At 49.9% G+C, this 21,789-nt stretch overlaps 10 protein-coding genes across 10 annotated transcripts; 6 read left to right on the forward strand and 4 right to left on the reverse strand.

Annotated features, from left to right (window-relative positions):
* Positions 1-101: 101 nt before the first annotated feature.
* J7337_010478 (uncharacterized protein) lies at positions 102-976 on the reverse strand (the record flags this gene model as incomplete). The annotated part of the gene is made up of 3 exons (XM_044828063.1): positions 102-553; positions 604-745; positions 938-976. The coding sequence occupies 3 exons, from the start codon at positions 974-976 to the stop codon at positions 102-104; spliced, it is 633 nt and encodes a 210-aa protein (XP_044676617.1).
* Positions 977-1,931: 955 nt separating this feature from the next.
* Positions 1,932-2,636, forward strand: J7337_010479 (uncharacterized protein; the record flags this gene model as incomplete). The annotated part of the gene is made up of 1 exon (XM_044828064.1): positions 1,932-2,636. One exon carries the CDS (start codon positions 1,932-1,934, stop codon positions 2,634-2,636), a length of 705 nt encoding a protein of 234 aa, XP_044676618.1.
* A 448-nt stretch (positions 2,637-3,084) lies between these two features.
* J7337_010480 (uncharacterized protein) lies at positions 3,085-3,870 on the forward strand (the record flags this gene model as incomplete). Its single annotated transcript, XM_044828065.1, has 1 exon — positions 3,085-3,870. One exon carries the CDS (start codon positions 3,085-3,087, stop codon positions 3,868-3,870), a length of 786 nt encoding a protein of 261 aa, XP_044676619.1.
* Positions 3,871-4,635: 765 nt separating this feature from the next.
* Positions 4,636-6,501, forward strand: J7337_010481 (uncharacterized protein; the record flags this gene model as incomplete). Its single annotated transcript, XM_044828066.1, has 2 exons — positions 4,636-4,703; positions 4,773-6,501. 2 exons carry the CDS (start codon positions 4,636-4,638, stop codon positions 6,499-6,501), a joined length of 1,797 nt encoding a protein of 598 aa, XP_044676620.1.
* Positions 6,502-6,908: 407 nt separating this feature from the next.
* Positions 6,909-7,925, reverse strand: J7337_010482 (uncharacterized protein; the record flags this gene model as incomplete). Its single annotated transcript, XM_044828067.1, has 2 exons — positions 6,909-7,846; positions 7,895-7,925. 2 exons carry the CDS (start codon positions 7,923-7,925, stop codon positions 6,909-6,911), a joined length of 969 nt encoding a protein of 322 aa, XP_044676621.1.
* Positions 7,926-9,354: 1,429 nt separating this feature from the next.
* J7337_010483 (uncharacterized protein) lies at positions 9,355-12,581 on the forward strand (the record flags this gene model as incomplete). Its single annotated transcript, XM_044828068.1, has 7 exons — positions 9,355-9,369; positions 9,426-9,600; positions 9,647-9,786; positions 9,880-10,114; positions 10,595-10,720; positions 10,770-12,472; positions 12,522-12,581. The coding sequence occupies 7 exons, from the start codon at positions 9,355-9,357 to the stop codon at positions 12,579-12,581; spliced, it is 2,454 nt and encodes an 817-aa protein (XP_044676622.1).
* Positions 12,582-14,658: 2,077 nt separating this feature from the next.
* J7337_010484 (uncharacterized protein) lies at positions 14,659-16,342 on the reverse strand (the record flags this gene model as incomplete). Its single annotated transcript, XM_044828069.1, has 2 exons — positions 14,659-16,249; positions 16,305-16,342. The coding sequence occupies 2 exons, from the start codon at positions 16,340-16,342 to the stop codon at positions 14,659-14,661; spliced, it is 1,629 nt and encodes a 542-aa protein (XP_044676623.1).
* Positions 16,343-17,513: 1,171 nt separating this feature from the next.
* On the reverse strand, positions 17,514-18,260 carry SOD2 (Superoxide dismutase [Mn], mitochondrial; the record flags this gene model as incomplete). Its single annotated transcript, XM_044828070.1, has 3 exons — positions 17,514-17,636; positions 17,685-18,152; positions 18,213-18,260. 3 exons carry the CDS (start codon positions 18,258-18,260, stop codon positions 17,514-17,516), a joined length of 639 nt encoding a protein of 212 aa, XP_044676624.1.
* Positions 18,261-18,891: 631 nt separating this feature from the next.
* On the forward strand, positions 18,892-19,433 carry J7337_010486 (uncharacterized protein; the record flags this gene model as incomplete). Its single annotated transcript, XM_044828071.1, has 2 exons — positions 18,892-19,100; positions 19,157-19,433. 2 exons carry the CDS (start codon positions 18,892-18,894, stop codon positions 19,431-19,433), a joined length of 486 nt encoding a protein of 161 aa, XP_044676625.1.
* A 1,040-nt stretch (positions 19,434-20,473) lies between these two features.
* Positions 20,474-21,685, forward strand: J7337_010487 (uncharacterized protein; the record flags this gene model as incomplete). The annotated part of the gene is made up of 1 exon (XM_044828072.1): positions 20,474-21,685. One exon carries the CDS (start codon positions 20,474-20,476, stop codon positions 21,683-21,685), a length of 1,212 nt encoding a protein of 403 aa, XP_044676626.1.
* Between the last annotated feature and the right edge of the window lie 104 nt (positions 21,686-21,789).

The following is a 21,789-nucleotide window of genomic DNA, read 5'->3' on the forward strand; positions in this document are numbered from 1 at the left end:
GGGCTGATTACCACGAATGTCCGGTTCAAAGCAAACTCGACAATGTATTTCATAGACGCTTATTGGCAATAATATACATCTTCAACCCAAAGGTTCAAGTCTTAACTCGTCTGGGGTGTATCGGCCCAGCCCTGCTTCTCCTCTTTCTCTTTCTTCTCTTGCTCAGACTCAGGTCTCTTCGTCAAAATCTCATCGATGACTCCGAGTTCCAAAGCTTCCTCAGGAGACAAGTATTTATCCCGTTCCATTAGATCATTAATCTCCTCAAGAGAATACTTCTCATGGCCTTTTGCCTTGTTGAGGTGATACTGCATGATTCTATTCGACTGCTCCCGTGTCTTCTGGATCTGGTTTGCGTAAATCATAATGTCAGATGCCTGTCCTCGAGTGCCGCCGAGTGGTTGATGGATCATGATCGAGCTATGGGGGAGAGAGAATCGCTTGCCTGCTTCACCCCCAGCAAGGAGGATTGCAGCCATTGACGCGGCACCGCCGACACACACTGTTGATACTGGTGACTTGATGTAGGTCATGGTATCGTAGATTGCCATTCCTTTATTCTTTGTGAGCCTCGATTGTAGATTGGTTACCGGGTGAACCTACCTGAGGTGACCGAACCACCGGGAGAGTTGATGTACATCGTGATCGGCTTATCGGGGGTATCGGACTCGAGCCAAAGCAGCTGTGACACGATCGAAGCAGACATGTAATCGTTAACTTCACCATTTAGGACGACGATACGTTCCTAGAACTGTTAGCAACGACAACTCAATGGCCGGAGCTTGTCCTTACCTGTAGGAGCTTGGAAAAGATATCCCCTATAACCCATCAGCTTCTTGAACCATCTGCGACACCAGTTCGAACGAACATGTTTTTCTTCCGGCAGCCTGCACTTATTAGCTGCGCGCATGCAACAGATTGGACTGAGGTAGCTTACCGACGACTCCTCGATGTAGGGCATGGGAATGTTGCCCATTGGTGACATTGACGAGTTTCCAGAAGAACTGGAGAAGCCAAAAGCTCTCACATGTTGTTGCGACACGCCGCGCAGCACGCGCAATGTTCTCGGCCGTAGAAACATGATCGCGAATGTATGTGAACGGTGATGTAAGTTTATGGACCGGGGCCGGGCGGAAGTGGTGGGGGGAAGCTTGATGAAGCTGTGGCTCTTATCGATAACGATCCGACCGTGGGAGAAATTTAGCTGTTCATCCCCAAACGCCTTGCAACAAACAAGCATCACAGGTCGACGATGAGTTGGTTATAACACCACGAGCGCCATGAAGAGATACACAAAGGCCTGCACTGGCCATATTAGAACTTCTGGGTTGCCGATCGATTGCCAAAAACGATGGCTTTCCTATGACAAATCCGAATTGAGCAAAACGGCCCTCTTGAACCAGATCGAATCGGAACTTGATCGAATGGCGAGCGGCAAACGAGCGAGAATCCATCCTGAAGACAAGGCTGTAGACACAGATGCCGGAAGATTACCGATATCGCCCGTGATGGACTACAAGTTCATGCAGGCGAGGCGACGTACGAAGAAAGCGATGCCCACCGCCATATCAGGACAATTTCGGAAGAAGCTATCAAATAACCCATACGCAGAGGCATTGATGGGTCCGACAAGATGGTGCAAGAATACGAACGCTTTCCTCCCCAGATATTTCTTACAGGACTTCGAATTGGTCGAGCATCCAGATCCTGAGGAGAAGAGCCACTGGTGGGCACCAGGTCCATTTTCTTTCTTGAGAGTCAAGCCGACAAGAGAAGAGCGAGAGGTGGAGATCGAGAATAATGACTTGAAATCAATACGGAAGGGGATTGAAAGGGTACGGAGGCAGATCGGACTTGTACAAAACGAAATAAAAAAAATGGCTACAGAAGCCACTTCGACGAGAGGCGACATATCAACGGAAGCCAAAACAATGTCGACCCAAGAAACACCAGGAGACGTAGGTGCCAAAATTGAGGCAAGCACAGAACTAGGCGTTGAGGACCTTGAAACAAACGAGGGACTGATAGAACGACGAGCGCGCATCGTCGCCTACACTATCGCGCGCAAAAGCCTGATCGATATGATCGGAGGAGTCAGTGGAAGGAAGGGTAGCAGGGGTTATCAAAAAAAGATGAATTCCCACCAAGGCATGGCATACCTTCCACAGGATGTCGAACGAAAGATTTTCCGAACAGACATGGGCGATGTACTCCTTGGGATGTTTCGACGCCTGGCTGTCGATACACTCATCACACGCTCTTGCAGGGAAGGTTTATGGGCGCCACACAAATTCATAAGGCCAGTTGCCAGCTGGGAAGAGGCGAAGAGCATTCCAGGAGGTGGAGCAATTCTTTATATTCCCAAGGAGGATATGGAGGATAAGAACAGTTATGCGACTCTTGATGTAGAAGATGCTTCTTATGGCAGTAAGATGGCAGTTCATGATCTGCGATACTTACTAGGAGAAGAGCTTGAGAGGTTGAGAGAGAAGTCAGAGGTATTCCGAGACCATGAGATTTTGGTGTTGAAGAACTTTAGAAGTGGAAGCATGAGAGCTCTACATCTGCTTCTCTGGAGACTGCAAGGATACTTGGCGACGCCTCAAGTTGAGCGCATTGAGGGAAAAGAATACTAAGCATTGTAAAATAGAGATACCAGGAATGAACAGTAAGATGAAGCGTATGGTCTGTCGGACGAAATATGATGTTTGTCTGGCCGGCCTCCAATCACGGCCCGGCCCCGCAATTGCCGATGGCGCCAGGTGTCACCGTCGCCGATAGACTCCGAAGGTCATAGACTCGGTAGCACAGCGCTGTGATTATCTGTTCGGTACCCGTGTATCGGACCTGTTAGATATCCGTTTATTCTTTGCACTCATTTTCGAAGAATATTCTTTTGTTCTCGTTTGAGCGAATTATTGTTCAGCATTTGATCGTTTGCAGGATTTGATCTCAGCATACCTTCCTAGATAAGGATCACGCTCAGCCAAGTTCTTACTCTCACTCACTATACACAACTCGAGTAAGAACCAAGCACAACGAAATTTGCAACTGAGGGGATCGAATCAGTATTGAACATCGACCATGGACACAAATCCTGAGATAGTCCAGCCTGCGGACTGGCAGACCGGTGAAGCTGTCCCAGTCTTTCTCATCCACGATGGCGGCGGCACCACATTCTCATACCACTGCCTAGAACCTCTCTGCCGTCCAGTCTACGGCATCTACAACCCCAAATTTCACAGCGGCGAGCCTTTTGACGGCGGTCTCAGCGACATGGCAGCTCTCTACACAGGCTGGATCAAAGAAACCGTCGAAAAGCCCGACTTTCCCCGACGTCGCAACGCAGCTGGAAAGATCCGACTTCTCCTTGGTGGATGGAGCATGGGCGGCCACTTGAGTCTTGAAATCGCAAAGCAACTTGAAGATTCCAACATCGACGTTATCGGAATTCTCATGGTCGACACAATCTACCCTCACAAGTTCTCCAGTGAAAAGCGCAAGAGGCCCAGCGAAGACTCTAAGGAGGGAAAGAACAAGAACCAGATTCTAGCGGATCTAGCGATGGCCGATGCTCGCCGTATGATTCAAGCTTGGACACCTCCGGTCTGGGACGAAGGACGTCGGCCCCGGATTAGTCTCCTCCGGGCCAAGAAGGCCGTGCCCTCGTCAGACGGGACTGATCTTGTGGACTGGAGCCGTGAGGAGCGGAATCTGGGGTGGGACATGTACGACAAGAACTTTTTTGCTGATGTGGTGGATATTGAGGGACATCACTATGAGGTTTTCAAGTTTGAGTTTATTGAGGATATCTCGAAGAAGATGAAGAAGGCACTGGATGATTTGGAGTGGGTTGCCTTGGATGGTTGAATTGTCAGTGAGATGAGAAGGTCAAGATGGGGCCTGAAGACTTAGACGAAGACATGACCAGTGGTTTAGCTGTTTATTCCTTTTGACACTGATGGTTACTAGAACACGAATGAGACTTGATAGAAATAGATAGTACAAAAGTCATAGAAGTTATGAAGATACATCCAGAACATTGAACACTTCAATGATACATTTAGCAGGGGTCTGTATCCGTATGGTCCGCCGGTGTCGCTCTCAGCTGGTGACAAAGATGACAGAACCATGCATTCTCTACTCAACACCGACAGACTGAATGTAATAAGAAACAGCATCTACGTATTTGAATAGAGACTCACAAAAGAGGCCGGATCCTCGGCATCATGGACGATCTTACATTGCATCCGTAGCTTCAATCAGACGAGTTCAGTGGATAACTCTATTCAAAGTGGACTCCAACGCTTAAGCCTCTCTCCGGACTTGAAGCACCTCCCCCGAAGAACCATCTCCATGAGGTCACCCAACCAATCATATCACTCCAATTGTCATGCGGGGAGCTCGTCGCTCCCTGGGCCTCTCCCCTCTCCCAGTCACAGGGAAGATCACAGGGAATCTAAATTTTGGGAAACAAAACCACAGCCGACATCGCAAGCCTGAAAAAGTCCACACCCTCATCCCACCGCTTTTACTCAGGCGTCGGACTCTTTTTCTTACGCCATTTGAGTTTTGTGGTTGAAGCTTCAATTGACGGTCTTCTTCTTACGTGAAAAAGATTAAAACGTCGTCATTATGCTTTCTAGGTCGTTGTTGAGGTCTAGAGCTGTGGGAGCTTTCCCCCTCTCTGCGAGGAGCAATGGGTAAGTTATTCCATCTCAAACAAATCAATTGAAAGCTCAATTATCTTCTGAATACTGACTCCTCTGCAGACGCTTCTTCTCCGCCTCTGCCCTCCGCGCCGATGACAAGATCAACAAGGTCTCCGCCAACATCACCCAGCCCAAGGCCCAGGGCGCATCCCAGGCTATGCTCTACGCCACTGGTCTCTCAGAGGATGACATGAACAAGGCTCAGGTTGGTATTTCGTCCGTTTGGTACGAGGGAAACCCTTGTAACATGCACCTTATGGACCTCTCCGCCGTCGTCAAGGAGTCCGTCGCCAAGGCTGGTCTTATTCCCTATCGATTCAACACTATTGGTGTCTCTGATGGTATTTCCATGGGTACAACTGGTATGCGATACTCGCTCCAGAGTCGAGAGATTATCGCCGATAGTATTGAAACTGTCATGAATGGTCAGTGGTATGATGGAAACATCAGCTTGCCTGGCTGCGACAAGAACATGCCTGGTGTCGCCATTGCAATGGGCCGTGTCAACCGTCCCAGTATCATGGTCTACGGTGGTACCATTCGTCCTGGCTGCACCAAGCAGGGCGAGTCCATCGATATCGTTTCCGCTTTCCAGGCCTACGGTCAATACATCACAGGCGAGATCACCGAGGAGCAGCGATTCGACATTATCCGAAACGCCTGCCCTGGTGGTGGTGCCTGTGGTGGCATGTACACTGCCAACACCATGGCCACCGCCCTCGAGACTCTTGGTCTCACTCTTCCTGGTAGCAGCAGCAGCCCTGCTGAGGATCCTAGCAAGAAGGCTGAGTGCGAGAGCGTTGGACCTGCTATCCGCAACATTCTCAAGGAGGACATTCGACCTCGCGACATCATGACTCGCCAGGCCTTCGAGAACGCCATGATCGTCACAACCATCCTTGGTGGCAGCACCAACGCCGTCCTGCACCTTATCGCCATTGCCGACTCTGTCGGTATTAAGCTCGACATTGAGGACTTCCAGAAGGTTTCCGACCGCACTCCCTTCCTTGCCGACCTGAAGCCCTCCGGAAAGTGGGTCATGGCCGATATGCACAAGATTGGCGGCACTCCCGCTCTTCTCAAGTTCCTTCTCAAGGAGGGTATCATTGATGGCTCTGGTATTACCGTTACTGGTAAGACCATGAAGCAGAACGTCGAGAACATGCCCGGCTTCCCTGAGGACCAGACCATCATCCGACCCCTGAGCAACCCTATCAAGCCTACTGGCCACATCCAGATCCTCCGCGGTTCTCTCGCCCCTGGCGGTTGTGTCGGTAAGATCACCGGTAAGGAGGGTCTCCGATTCGAGGGTAAAGCTCGTGTCTATGACTCTGAGCCCGATTTCATTGCCAGTCTCGAGGCTGGTGAGATCAAGAAGGGTGAGAAGACCGTTGTCATCATCCGATATGACGGTCCCAAGGGTGGTCCCGGTATGCCTGAGATGTTGAAGCCTTCTTCCGCTATCATGGGTGCCGGTCTCGGAAAGGACGTTGCTCTTCTCACTGACGGTCGCTTCTCTGGTGGTTCCCACGGTTTCATCATTGGTCACATCGTCCCTGAGGCTATGGAAGGTGGCCCCATCGCTCTCGTTGAGGACGGTGACACCATCGTCATCGACGCCGAGACCCGAGCTATCGATCTTGTCGTCCCTGAGGAGGAGGTTGCCCGACGTCGCAAGGCCTGGAAGGCTCCCGCTCCTCGATACACCAAGGGCACACTGAGCAAGTACGCTCAGCTTGTGAGGAACGCCAGTGAGGGCTGTGTCACAGACAGCGGTCTCAAGAACTAAAATGGCTCACGAAAGCCAAAAGATTTGTCAAATGTAACGATGTAATTTCTGTTTAATAGGGTGGGAAAAGGCGAATTTAGATTTTTCTGGGTCAGAACTTATATCCCAATGTTTTTTTCGTTCTTCATGCCTTCAAAGTGCCTCCTCGCTGATACGTGAAAATGCTCTGGGCTGACAAGTCTACCTAACAAGCTATAACGTAGAATGCGTATCTTGAAACAACCAGAAAAAGACCAACCACAAGAACAAAACGCAAATCCACGAATGATTGTGGGTATTAGGCCGACTGAATAGAATGACCTCCAATAGCTCCTTGCAATGCGAACTCCTAATATAACTTCACTTCAAACGAAGCCATACCCTGCTGATCATATCAACCATAGATCTTCCAACTCTTCCACAAGTACTTATTTCTTTCCGCTCAAAGCGTCCACGAAGGCTGCCTTATCCTTCATTGTAAGGCCAACCCGCTTGACGCGGCTTAGCCTGGCGAGTGCCTCGCCTACTCGATCGAGAACACGTTGCTCGTCTGGGGAAACGCCGGAGCTAGCATCACCGCGGTTGCGTAGCTCGGACGATGAAGGTGTTACACCGTTAGTCTTTGCGACAGAGGTGTTGATCTGGCCTTCAGCAATGCGCACACGAATGCATGTCGTAGGTCGAGAGAGGAGATCCCACAAGAAGCGGAACCACTTTCCAGGCACGGGTGTCGTAATGTCGGAGGGCGTGTATCGAATGCTGACAGGGAAGATATGGATGTCGGCTGGTGTTTGAAGGATGCTAGGGCTGAAAGGCAGAATAGCCTTGCCATTGGTGGTACCACATTCGGGGAAAACAGCAATGACCTGTCCCGGGTTGCTGTCCAAAAGGTCCTTGATCTCGACGAGTTTCGCATTTTTAGGGGGGCCAGTCTGCACAGGCGAGAGAGCTGCCAGAACTGCACTCAGCAAGCTCACACGCTGCACCTTGCGAGTATTGGGATACGAAATGGTAAAGATCGGGTCGAAGATAGCAGCGAGGTAGATAGCATCGATAGGGCTCGAAAAATTGGCAGCGATAACTGAGCCAGGGTGCGGGAAACGCTCGCGGGGTTGGTCGGCGAGGGTGCCACGTTTGACACCGTCGAGCTGAAGGTCAATCCACCATATCCCCGGTATGGCCATCAACCCCCATAGTGCGACCTTTCGAAAGATAACTGGCAGAGGGAGGAAGTGGAAGAAGAGGAAGTAGCCGAGGAAGTAAGCGACGAAGAATGGGAGGCGGAAGAGGAAAAGAGCGGCGTGTGAGAAAGTCGCGAGCGCTGATACGGGCGTCGAAACGGGAAGAAACGGCGCAATGCCCGTTGCTACGAAGGATTAGCATGTGAATATTATTAATCCATCGAGAAAGTTACCTCTGTCGCGGAATTGGCTGTATTTTTCCATATTGTTGGTGATCGTGTGTAAGACAAGGACGAAGAGGTCGGGCGGAGGGGTAAAGCAAAGCTATCGAGACATGGAAGAGCTTGGGAGCTATCTCTTTATGTTGTGTTGCCAGCGACGTGTGATGAAGGCGATTCGGAATATCGTAGCGAGGACTAATGAGACGGCGTTGCGAGGTCAGGTTCTGCGACAGCGCATCTACTGAACGTCATGGCATGGATCGAGGGTGACATGTGAATGTGAATTCTAATATGTGGCCCCCACGTTAGTCTGGCTTGCTCTCGAGAAGTGCGCTGAGTCAGCGATTTGGAGATGTTTTTGGATTAGACCCTATTGTTACCTATACAGATTGATGTGCCTCTGAGAAGAACATTCAATGATTTGTTCATCTGTGCAACTGTCTTGCAACTTCTATCTCAGTGGACTGCCATGCCAATTCGTACAAACAAAATGGTGGGTGGCCAGGATAAATTACTGGTAATGGAAGAAGCTTGAGTTCATGGTGGAGTGATGACTTGGCAGCAGCCTTCAAAGCTCCGACAAGTTCGGAGCCCGATATTCTTGGCTCATCCGTCACATCTTCCATGATCTGAAAACTACCTAGGTACATGCTAACTGTAGAGAATGAATGTCAAGAGTCCCTGCCAATTACAATCGTGATTGACCTATCTGTACGGACATGTTTGGAAGTAGTTCCATTGAGAGTCTATTGCTCTCCCTGTTAACACATATGCTTCTGAGCTTATTCCAAGACCAAGAGCTTGGTATACTGAACCATTACACTGGATCTGTCTCAATGCCAAGGCGTCTCTGTTCGTTTATCCAGGTCTGAGCTCAAGGTATATTTGAAAGTGCCAGTGTATCCAATTGTTTCTGAGGTAAAGCCATTGACACTGAACACAATTAAATAAACTCAGGCCCTGGCGCGACACGTTGCAGACGTTTTGCCATTGTCTGCAACATGATGTATGTGCCAGAATGCTACGGCCACTGCGAAAAGAAGCAGAGGTAGCTTCACAAGACTAGGTATTGATAATTCATCAACAACATTCTTTAGAAGGGTAGCATTTTGTAAAGCACTCCTAACTTACCACTGGTGTTGCAATACGGCTCATTGGCTGGTGGGGTATCTCCAAATGCGACTCGGACCCATTGCCCCGGCAACCTGTTTACATAAACAACTAAACGCTTCGAACCGTCAATCTCCAACCGAGCTATCCCGCATCAGGCTCTTCACGAAACCAACCATAATATCACGTAGCTCCCCATGAGCTAGAGAGCAAGCGTGTACCGATACCATTTTGCTTTCTACGCTACTCTTTTTTATCCTTCGCATATTCGCAACGCCTCCTGCTACCGCCGTTCATACGGTGCTTCACTGCTCCTTGTTTTCCATATCCTGGTCCCTGTGTTTAGGCGCATTGTTTTCACCATGGAGGAGAATCCGGTACGTTGTTTACTTGGGACCCTCATGTTTCAGAAGCTGATGATTCTTGGGTTCAGACATTTAGGAGCTCCAAGATTAGTCGACTGCCGGCACCGTCGATGTCGATGTCAATAGGGGCTGGAGGGGCTGGGCTCACGGAATGGAGCGAATCGCAACATAATGCCCGCATTGCATCGACGGCAAGTTCGTTGTCGGCTCTGAAGAATCTGAAGCGAGAGATTCCTCAGCCAGGTACGCATAACGAGCGCCTGTGGTCGTTCTCTCTGACACGATACAGCATCGCAATCTGACCCGAAGCGCAAACCTCTTTCTGATCGCGCCCTCGAATATCCTCCAAAGCCAGCCTCACATGTTCCCGCCGCAGCTGGTATCAGATCAAATATGAGGCCTCAGAGCCTGGCTGGAATGTCCTCTGGGGTAAGTCAAGATCCCTGGTACCCTCGCTCGCTATCAGAGGGCTTGCTTCTGCTGGGTTATCATGATCGCATGACAGCTGCTAATTCTCCCCAGCTCAAGCAACCCTCGGCCACCCAGTCACGATACGGCGCATCTTCAAATGTCTTTAGCAGAAACCAGGCCGCACGAAACGGTGCCCCGACAGCCACATCACGAGTCAATGGAGTGAACGGCGTCAATGGCGTCAACGGACGTCCTGGCCATGCCCGATCCAAGAGTCAAGCGCCTCGGCCGCGTACGGCCCATGCTCTCCGTGAAGAAGACCGATACGAAGCCCCAACCAACAATGGTACGACGACACTCTCGCAACATACATCTCAACCTATCACCACACTTCCCTACAACAAGATCAGAAACTCACAGCCTTTTGCAACATTATCAACGATTAGAGATAGTTCTCTGACTTCAAGATTCCTTGAAATGAGTCTTGATGACGAAGCCCCTTCTGGAAGTCAAGCGATTTCCCGACCATTAACACGACAGTCTTCACATTCTTCAACCAACTCACATATTTCTAATATCCCATGCAAGCGCCGTGGTAGAGATGACCAGAACAACATGTCAGCTTCAACCTCCCGACAGACTTCGTCAGAGCGGCCTTAGGCAGTCCCTCTGAAGCCGCCGACTACTGAGAGAGTCAAGAGGAAGCTCCATGAGTTCGAAGAGTCTTTATCTTTATCGCCAATCAAACAATTCACATCCCCCGTCAAGAACACCTCTCCTAGCAAGTCGTTTTTGAACAAAGATTCTAATCTGACATCATATGTAGCCTGGGACGTCGATGGTCGAGTAGTTGATATGGAGTCTCAATTCAAAGAGCTCAAGGAGATGGTGAATACTACACTGAGCGAACGAAAGGGACAAGACGATGCTCTTGAACTTGCCAAGAAGCGAGGTAGGTAGTATCGTGGGTTGGGATGTCCAGCTACTAACCAAGACCACAGTGCAAGAGTTGGAGGGTGACAGAGAGAAACTTGACGTGAGGAACGACGCACTCAAGTCCGATCTTGACGCAGCAAGAGAAGAGGGACGCCAAATTCGACATGAGATGGAGAAACAGAAGTGGGAATACCAACGACAAGTGGATGACCTGGAACGAAAGCACCGAGAAAGGATTGACGATATGTCAAGGCAACATCGAACCGCAGTCGACGAGCTTCGAAGGGAACTGGACCGATTGAAAGAGCAAGAGACGAAAGACCACGAGCAAAAGATCGAAAGCCTAACTAGAATTTACCATCAAGAGCTAGCTGAAGAGCGACAGAAGAAGGACCGCGAAATCCAGGAACTACGACTCCGGATGGGCAATGAGCACCAAGACATGGGAATGGCCATCCAGAAGAAGGATCGGGAACTTCAAGAAGTCAACTCTCAAGTGGAAGGCCTTCGAGGAGACCTCGAGCGAGAACGTACCCTGAAGAACAGCCTACAAACGAACATCGCCGAGCTTTCAGCAGCTAACACAACCCTCGAAGCCAAGATCAACTCACTAAAATCGCACGTCGAATTTCTGGAATCTGACAGTAAGGCACAATCCGACTCGTTTGCTAGCATGGAAGCGCGTCTCCAAGAAGCTCTGCGCATTGCAGAAGAGGCCCAGCACAAACTCATCAAGGAGGAGACAGAACGCCGAGTGCTGTTCAACAAGTACCAGGAGCTCAAGGGCAACATCCGAGTCATGTGTCGTGTGCGACCTGCACTTGGCAATGGTGAGGGCGAGGAGGCCAAGATGTTGTTCCCTGATGACAAGACATCTGCGGAAATCGTTCTGGCTGGTCCTGAGGAGAAGAGCAGTTTGGGACAGATCACACGAAAGAACTACCCGTTCGAGTTTGATCGCGTCTTCGTTCCTGGCACTCAGAACCAGGAGATCTTTGGCGAAATCTCCCAGCTTGTTCAGAGCGCTCTTGATGGATACAACGTTTGTATCTTCTGTTATGGTCAAACTGGATCCGGAAAGACACACACCATGTCTTCAAACGATGGTATGATCCCTCGTGCCACCCACATGATCTACGACACCATCACCAAGCTCAAGGAGAAGTCTTGGGAGTACACAATGGAGGGCTCATTCGTTGAGGTGTACAACGAGGAGCTCAACGATTTGTTGACGCCAAATGAGCGATCGGCGAAGAGGCTCGAGATTCGACATGACGAAGCTCGCAAGCAGACAACCATCACAAACTGCACGTCAGTCCGTCTTGACAGCCCGTCAAGTGTGGAGACGATGCTTGAAGAGGCGCAGAATAACCGATCAGTGGCTGCCACCAAAGCCAACGAGCGTTCATCTCGTTCTCACAGCATCTTCATCCTGAAGTTGATCGGAGAGAACTCTGCTACAGGGGAGCGCTGCGAGGGTACGCTTAACCTAGTCGACTTGGCTGGTTCCGAGCGTCTCAAACACTCGCAGGCCGAGGGCGACCGTATGAAGGAGACTCAAAACATCAACAAGAGTCTCAGCTGTCTTGGTGATGTTATTGAGGCCCTTGGTCGAGGTTCAGGACACATTCCATACCGCAACTCCAAGTTGACACACTTGCTGCAGTACAGTTTGGGCGGCAACAGCAAGACGCTGATGTTTGTCATGGTGTCGCCTCTTGAGCAGCATCTGAAGGAAACATTGACGAGTCTTCGATTTGCAACAAAGGTATGTCTCATCTATCAAGATCTTGTCAAAGCAACGCTAACAGGAGTAGGTGCACAACACTCATATTGGTACAGCCAAGGCTACCAAGAAGGTTCGCGATTCTACATAGGCAGGGCCACTATCGATCACGAACAGGGAGGTCGAGCGTCAATAATGGAGTTGTGTTTATTTTTTGTTGCTTTTGAGTTGGGTCATCAGGATAGCGTCTGGAACAGAGCATCCAGAGCAGGGAGTTGGGGTGCATATATGATTGAGTGCTGTCGCCTGGCCTACTGACACTGGTTCAAGGCCAGCTTATGATGTATTTGTTAGGCGAGCAAGGCTATTGATTGATTTCTGGACATGGGATTGGTAGTGGAAGCTGGTTGAGCTAGCTGTGTCGATACGTGGAGATTGTATATATCAATACAGATATGGTTACGACAGGGATCTATGATGACTGGCAACAAGAAGTATCTTTCGTGTCCGTGCTGACATCGTAAGTGATATTGCCAATGAGAAGTATACTACTGTTGGTGATGATTTCTTGGTGTTTCAGGGCGTTTGTTGGTGCAGCCAACCGTTAACCGCCGATAGATTGGCCAATCAGAAGCTACGAATCCCATGCCATCAACCACGGATTGAGTTGAGCGTTGTTCTCTTTCATCTTGCACTTTCAGGTATATTTCATGATCTCATTCCTTTATTCACCACAGCGATTTATTTATGGAGCTAACTAACAGCTTCTCATTCTAGCTCGTGCCTGAAAAGCACGCATTGAGTTGGTAGTGGAATTCACGGGCTAGTGCCTTGCTTCATTGTGACATTCGGCTTCACGGAATGAGTGAGAGAGTAGCCCTCCACCGTCTGAGAGTATGAGATAACGAGGCCTTGTATTGAGCCTTGGTGAACAATTGAAAGCTCTAATTGTGCACTTCTATGCTCATCTACCTTACGCTTTGTTCACTCACGTGGCATCTCGGACTCATCGACACCAACGCTCATGACTATTCCTCACCCTCACAAATCACCATAACCTCTTCAATAACGATATCCGACATGTCAAAAACACCAACAGGTCTTCAAGACTCAATCTGGGCCATAAACGGCCGCTCCCGCCTCGCAAACTCAGCCCCCTCAACGCGCTCATCTTCACAACCCATAGCACGCGCATCCTCACAACCTTCACGACCCCCACCATCCTCAGCCCCTCCAAGAAACCCAGTTTCCATAACAACATCAACTACGCGCTTAAACCCAACACAGGCTTTTCACCGCTTTGAACAGGCTTGTCAGCGCCTACGGTGGAAGTACATCGATTTACAGGCTTCATACCACCGCGCTTTAAATCCAGAGGAATTTGGGTTCTTGGTCACAGACGTAGAGCGGAACTTTAAAGTTGATTTCCATGAGTTTTACGCATGGATTGAACAAGCGCTTGTTCTCCTTCTCATGGTTTTCGGTATATCAGTATCGCGTGGTACTTTGTACAAAACGGGAAATCACACGTATCACGAGAACGTGCTCACAGAGCTAGAAATGCCAGATTGCCCGGTCCACGAAGCGCTGGGCAGAGGGGAAGTGAACCAAGCACTTCGTAAGGCGAAAGAGCTTCGGAATCGGTGGAAGGATGTTACCGAGGGCAAGGAAACGCCGCCGTTGAAGATGTATGATCTGACGTGGCTTGTGGGACAGATCTTGGGAGGGTTAGAGGTTGGGTACGGGATTGCGGCGGGGAGAATGCAGGACACGGTGCAGAGGCATTGGGATGACGATGATGAGCATATGGGCATGGGAGAGGTTCAGGGAGATGATGAGTGGGAGTGGATGGTTGAACCGATGGACTGGGAGGTTGCGTAGGGGTAACAGGAATCTTTGAATTGGATGGGTTGGGGTGAATATGCATGGCGTAAGATAGATATTCATCATCTGTAGACATATCGGGTACTTCTAATGGATCATAGAGAATTCTACCACCTATGAAACATCATGTCCAGGGCACCATGCATGGACAGACACTTTCACAGCAAGGAACACTTGTAAACCAACCCCGTTGTATTTTCTATCAATTATCTACCCCCATCAAATGCCAATACCAAGGTAAGTATCCCATAAAAATAAAGACCCAATCAAATAAGTAGAAAGACATCAAGTCATTCAAAAGAAAGAAAGAAGAAAGCATGAAATGCTATTAGATCTCCTCACCATTAGAAGCCCCATCGCTTACGAACAGAACCTGGCTCGTGGTACGAAGGAGGCTCGTAAGCGGGAGGCTCATACTTGGGCTCCTTGACACCAGTAGTGGTAGACGACTCCTCGGTGATCTTGCTTGTAGTAATGAGAGTGGTAAAACCAGTAGCTGCGTCTGCGCTGGAGGCGAAAGAAGCGGAGGGCCAGCCGCCGTTGGAGCTAGGTCCGAAGTCATAGCCCTGAGGGCCGGTTGACTCTGCAGAGGGCACCGGTGTTTCGATGGGTTGAGAGGGAGTGACGAGCTCGGAGTCTGTTTGAGCAGCGGTGGACTCGATGGGGATGAACTCAGTAGGAAGAGTGGTCTGAACTCCAACAGCAGTCTCGGTTGTGCTCTCGAGGTATACGGAAGTTGACACTCCAGCTTGACCCTCTGATGTCTCAGCACCAGGGGTTGTAGTCTGCTCGATCACCTCGGATGTGGCAGAGGTGTACTCAGATTCGAGGGAAGACGCCGATGTGAAAGACCCAGCCAAAGCAGAAGAGTCAACGCTGGCATCGGCTGTGCTGTGGATTATGGTGGTGTTGTCGTAGATGTGAGTGTGCTTGGTTGATGTGCATGGCGTAGTGGTGGATATCTCAGCTTCAGTCGTGAGTGTAGATACTCCAGCGGCTGTGGATGCGGCAGTTGGAATAGTAGCCTCGGAGCTGGCGTACTCAGTTGAACCAGGGCTCTGTCCAGTCTCAGTACTACCACCACCAGCTTGAGAGGATGTGTCGATGATCTCAGTGACCTCCTCAGATGTGGAGGCCTCAGCTGAGCCAGTGTAAACAGTCGAGATACTCTCCGTGAGTGTGACCTGACTGGTGATAACCGACTTGAGTGTGGCTGTAGAGACTCCTTCAGGGATAGTAGAAGCGCCAGTGTCTTCAGAGAGGGCAGAGCTGCCCTGCTGAGAGACGTAAGTCCCGGTGCTCAAGCCCTCAGTTGCAACAGACCCGGTATCGGAGGGAGCAGACTCAGAAATTTGTTCAGTCGTGCCCTCAAAGAGTGTTGTAGACTCTTCGCCCTGAGGGAACTGAGTAGTGCCAGGTGCAAGAGCAGAAGAGTCAATACTCGGGACAAAAGTAGGCATAGTCTCCAGGTTACTAACGATCTCGGAAGTCACCTCCAGAGTGACAGTACTGGTTGAGTATCCGTATACGGTAGAGCTCAACCCAGATGAAGTGCCTTCAGCGAGAGCACTTGACCCAATGGACACATCCGGCTGGGAGACGACACTGGAAGTCTCGGGGATGGAGGTGTAGGAAGTAGAAGTGTTGGCGAAGATGCTTGTAGAGAAAATAGAAACAGTAGGGAGGGAGATGACGTTGGTGAGAGTCTCAGACTCAGACAGAATAACCGAAGAGCCAGTCGGAAGTTCAATACCAGAAGAAGTGCCAAGATACTGGGTAGAAGTACACTGAGAGACGGTAGTGTAGCAGGAGAGAGCACATTCTGTGACAGTAGCTTCAGCACGAGGATAGAACCTCAAGCCAGCGGAGGCACAGTTGGTGACGGTAGATGTCTCTGTCACAGTCACAGTCTCCTGTGCACAAACAGCCAGTGCCCTGTACTAGTCAGCATCTATCCCAGTCGAGAGAGACAACAAGAAACAACACGTACCAGAGCACCACGAGGGTGAGGCGAGCGGGGAAAGACATTGTTCTGAAAAGCGAAGATTCCAGAAGCGACTGTATTGAGAATATGGCAAATGAGTTGAACGAATGACAAAAGAAGCGCCAGATGATTTCCAGTGGTCTCACTCTGAGGATATTTCTCTCTCCTCAAAGTCTTGCTTCAACTCGACTCTTTATACCTCTCATTGAGGCCTCGCACGAGTTTACCTAACCAACCAACCCCCCTGATGCCGCATCCATGCCGTGGTACCGGAAAGACCGCGATGCTATTATTAAGGAGATGTGTCTATCCGCGCTGTATGTTTCGTCTAGCCGTCTAGGAGATTATTCTACCCGTTCCGTTGGTGGACTGACTTCGGGTTCCGGCAATGCCATTGTGTTGGATGTTTTTGTTTGTTTGTTTGCTGAACGTCTCGTACCGTGGCGACGGGAGTCGTTACCGTCTCCGATGCTTCAGCCCGGTTTTGCTTCCCTTGAGATCAAAAGTGGAGGGTAGATTTGGGATTATGTTTGTGAGTTGGGCAGGGTGAAGCGGGTGAGTCAGTATAACGTCTCACTGTCACATCCAGCGACAACGTATAATACAAGGCTTTGGCATCTTTCCGCAAAAGTTCTTGATGTAAAGCGATCTCAACTTCCGATCGTGCGGGATCGTGGAGCGGGATCGTGGAGCTCACCTATGCATGAATGCTGTAGCACAGACACGACACAAGCTTCATATTTACAGCTGAACAAAACAGATCCGGAAATACACAAGAAAAGCTTGTACCGAGATACAGCGGCATTGTAACTTACATTCATAGTAGCACAGTGATTTCACGACAGGCTGCCTCAGACCGCTTTTCGTTTGGTGCGTGTGCACTTTTAGATATGTGGCGTGGATAGACATGCATGCATACGGGAGGCTGCATATTCCTTTGGTGAAATTGCACAGAACGCAACGGGCTCAAGAAAAGGGGCTTTGGCGGTCAGTATAGATAATACACGGCGTCCTGCTGCACGAGTCAGACGCATGGGTAGCCACCCGAGACTGAGTGTCACGAGTAGAGCACGTTGCCATGGTGTTTGAAGGTTTCACTGCATACTGAGGGGAAAGCTTGAGATTGAGTGTTTTTTCAAATCATTGTTTGTGCTAAATTGACGGGCTAAGATGTTGATCACAATAGCTTTGTGCTTTTTGTGATATCTTCTTTGCTTAGATGGAGGCGCGGAGGACTTTGAAGGCGTCCTCGCGGGAGCCGGTGAATCGAGCCTCGGCAGTCTTCCAGTTGATGACGTTCCAGATGTTGTCAACGTAGGCGGCCTTGCCGTTAAGATACTATCACACTATTAGTCGTTTTCTTGAATTGTTTGGAGTAGAATGTACCTGGAGGTAGTAGGCATGCTCCCACATATCAACACCAAAAATAGGAACCTCTCCTCCAACAACAGGATCCTGATCCTTCGTCGTGACGATACGAAGGCCATGTGTGTCCTTAACAAGCCATCCCCAACCACTACCCTGCAGTCCCAGCAGCGTCTTCTTGAACGCCTCCTGGAACGCCTGAATGCTACCCCACGTCTTTGAGATCTCAGCGCTGAGTGTAGGAGCACTCTCGGGCTTGGCGTCAGGAGAGCTAGAAGGGCTGAGATTCTCCCAGAAGAGAGAGTGGTTGATGTGACCGCCGCCGTTGAACTTGATGGCTGATTGCAGAGCGATCTGGCCGGCGATGTCGTTGGTAGAAGTAGCGGTTGCGTAGTTCTTCAACGCGGCGTTGAGGTTTGTCACGTAAGCTTGGTGATGCTTGCTGTGGTGAAGTTCCATGATTTGAGCAGAGATGCTGGGCTCAAGGGCCTTTTGTCATGGTCAACTTTCTCGTACTTTCATGCTAGATATCACGGCGGGGGAACTCACATCGTAGGCGTACGGCAACGCCGGAAGAGAGTAAGTATCAACAGACATTGCGGAGAAAGACTGAACGTTGTCAGGAAGAGCAGTATAAGCTTGATTTTGATCGGAAGCAGAGTCAGGTTCAGAGGGCGACGAGGAGGAAGTAGAGACAAAGAAGAAGAGGGGTAGCAGCGGGATCCTAGAGAAGAGCATGACGAAGAGCGATTGCGTCAGAGCTAACAATTAATAATATCTTATTGTTGCGTGCTTCCACGGTAGTTTAGTTGGTTGGTACGTATTCCGGGGGCTCGAGTTCATCAAGGTGCCGGGTTGCTTGCTTTGGTGTGTTGTTGATGGACAAGAGAGTCGCACTAATTATTGCGCAAACTTGCTCATACTCGCTAACGCCCCAGAACCTTGTCGCCTATAAAGGTTGCCCAATTGGGAACGACACTAGGGCTTGCGATGCGGTGATTGGTTCTTGGGTATGGCTTGGACTTGTGTGAGAGACTATGAGAGAGATAGGGCAAGTTTCAGACTACCAGCTAGTAGTGAGTATATCTTGTATGTGATAGTTATATTTGTTTATTCTTGATGAACTGTTCTCTCCATTTTATATTTTTATCTGGATCATTTCATATCTGCTCGTCACCAAGTTTCAACTGTGCATTTACGCTCTCGAGTCTAAGCCATCGACATCACCATGTGCGGCCCAGAATTCACAAACAGACCTCGGGGCGGCGCTCTCGCAGCTCTCAATCCTCCCATCAACTCCATCTCATCCAACATTTGCGGTGATCTCGCTTTCCACACTCCCGGAAGTCCTTCGAGCTCAAGAGCAACACACGCAAGACTCACTCCAAGTGAAGAGTGCAGTATGAAGGGCTTCTCCGACTTATACGTTGTCATTCAGTGAGTCTCATATTTCTGCTTTCCAACGGTCCAAGGTTAACATCTGAAAGTTCTAGTGGTGACTTGACAAGAAACGCCAGCGAATGTGGACTCTTCCGCCAGTTTTCTCTCCAAACGACCTCGACATCTCGCGAGTATGTTGAGTTGCCGCTTCAAGGACCATTATCACTTGAGGTTGGCGGTGATGGAATCATAGGGAGACGCGTTTCAGTGTACTCACGGCTGGCTTCTGGAGACAAGATCGTTGCTGAAGGCATCGTGGGCTTCAATTTCATGAGCCAAGCAGCACCTGAGGAGACGTCTTGTCCTTCATCGCCGTCACCATCACTGTAGTGAGGAACCTCTTTGGCTTGCGGCTGCAGGTCCAGGGCCATCAAGGTTGATGCGTTGCGCTTTTGGTGGGAACAAGAGACAAACACTGTGGATTGGCTCACTTTGTTAATCATCCTCATCATCATCATTCTGGCGTCATTTTTATCAGGGTTCCCTTTTTAATTTGGAGTTGGTATCAGAGTCAGGCTATTGTACCTGCAAAGGACCGATGGCGCAGCGTCGGGCAACTTAGTTTTAAGCATGAAATCAAGGAGGGGTTGGCGACATGGCGTTGCGATCTATCTGGTCAGATTATATAAGAGCATTCTCTCTCATCAAGTCTCCCTGGGGCCTCTTGGAACGGTGAAACTTCGATTTTCGCTTATTGCGTGCGTATTCGCAGCTTGTCGTTCTGTTAAGAGTGTTTCTGTCTATATCAACGCCCCTTCACATCCGCAGCGAGATGCCTGTCCAGATTCACATGGGTATGCTCAAGGCCTTCAAGTTCATTCGATATTTCAATTCGTTTACCGACAGATGGTCATTTGTCTGTCAAATCATGGGTTCAACGACGGATATAAGGCATTGATTGACATGGATGGCTGCACTATCAGCACAACACTAAACACCATCCATCATCGTCAACAACAAATCACTTCTACCAAAACATCATGCGGAATATTCGTCAGATAATGCCTACCATATCTTTCGCATCATAATGTTTAGCCACGAAAGGCTGCCTCATTCGAGCGATTGACGCCTGCGACACAGCCACGCACAGCCACATCAACCTCACCCACTCCCTTCTCCATCACCGTCATGTCAGCCTCGCTCACCAACCACTAATAGTCTAATATCAACCATGGACTGGACTTCAGCCAAGCCAACATGTCCAAAAACAAGAAACCCCAGTTCATTTGCCAACTCCTGATCAGGGTCCTCCCTTCCCTGTTTCACGGCCCAATTCCCTCCCTCGTTTAAATAAGGTAACCAACAAACAGGCTCTCTTTGTTCCTGTCAACATTCCCTTTATTCCTACCCACCGCCTTTTCAACAATACAATGCCCTTTGTCGCAAACACCCCCGAGTCCTACCTCAACCGCTCCGACTCAAAAGCCGTAAACGGAACATGTCGTGGTTTAACCTCCAATGGCCGCCCGTGCCGTCGCGCTGTTCAGCAGACGGCGCCCAAGACTGATAAGCGCGGACGACCTGTTACTCCCGACCCTCGTGATGAGAGTCTCTACTGCTGGCAGCACCGGGAGCAGGCGAATATGTCGGCGCATTCGAGTCCCGGACCTAGAGCTACTTCGACGCCGATCTTGGAGGGACGAACGAGCTTGGATACGCTTGCGGATAGGTTGGGGTTGGTGGACTTGCAGGAGAAAAAGAAATATAGGAGGGATACAGAAGGGCGAAAGCAGAGCGCGCCGAGACCGAAACCCCAGCCCAAGCAGTCTCTTATGTGTTGTTGTTTCTCAGTGCCTCTCCAAGACGTCCAGGAGTCCCAGCCTTCACGCCCTCAACCTCGTCCAGTCCAGAAGACATCAGCTTCCGTGCCACCAAAGCGCACGTCAAAACAACAACTCAGCGTATCGCAAAACAACTCTTCCGCCAAAAACTCTCGACGCTCGCGCAAATCCACTGGCTCGCAGACAGCCCAGATCAAGGACTTCATTCCCGACTCTGTAGACACCCAGGTCGCCTCGGCGCTTATGTCCGAACTAGCTCGTCCCTTTGGCGCTTCGGAGGAGCCTGGTTTCATATACATGTTCTGGCTCACACCTACATCCCAATCGTCAGCCGCTCCAGTTGATGCAGCGCGCTCGCTTCTCTCTCCACCGTCACCTAATCGGGCACCGCGATCTCGAAGTGCTAGTAACGCTGTTTCAAGCTTCGCGGCCGCTGACCCATCAACGTCAAAGAACACCATGCTTCTTAAAATCGGTCGCGCAGCAAATGTTCAGCGTCGTCTGAACCAATGGCAGCGTCAGTGCGGTCATGAGGTTGAGATTCTGCGATACTACCCTTATCTCCCTGGGTCACAGGAGTCTTCTGGCGTTGTTCCACATATGACGCAGCATGTGCACAGAGTTGAGCGCTTAGTTCACATCGAACTAGCGGGTATGGGTCTCAAGAAAGACGCCGAGAAATGCGATGCTTGTGGGAGAGAGCATCGCGAGTGGTTCGAGGTGGAGGCCACGAGAGAAGGAATCAAAGCCGTCGACGGTGTCATAAGACGATGGATAGAATGGGATGAAACGATGACATGAAATTAATGATTACATTGCATAGATATATACATATAGCCGGCGTAGGGTTCACATGAATACACGAAATTACGATCCACAACCCCCCCAAAATGTCACGTTTAACC

Source organism: Fusarium musae, chromosome 8, assembly GCF_019915245.1.
Source record: "Fusarium musae strain F31 chromosome 8, whole genome shotgun sequence".
NCBI lineage: Eukaryota > Fungi > Ascomycota > Sordariomycetes > Hypocreales > Nectriaceae > Fusarium > Fusarium musae.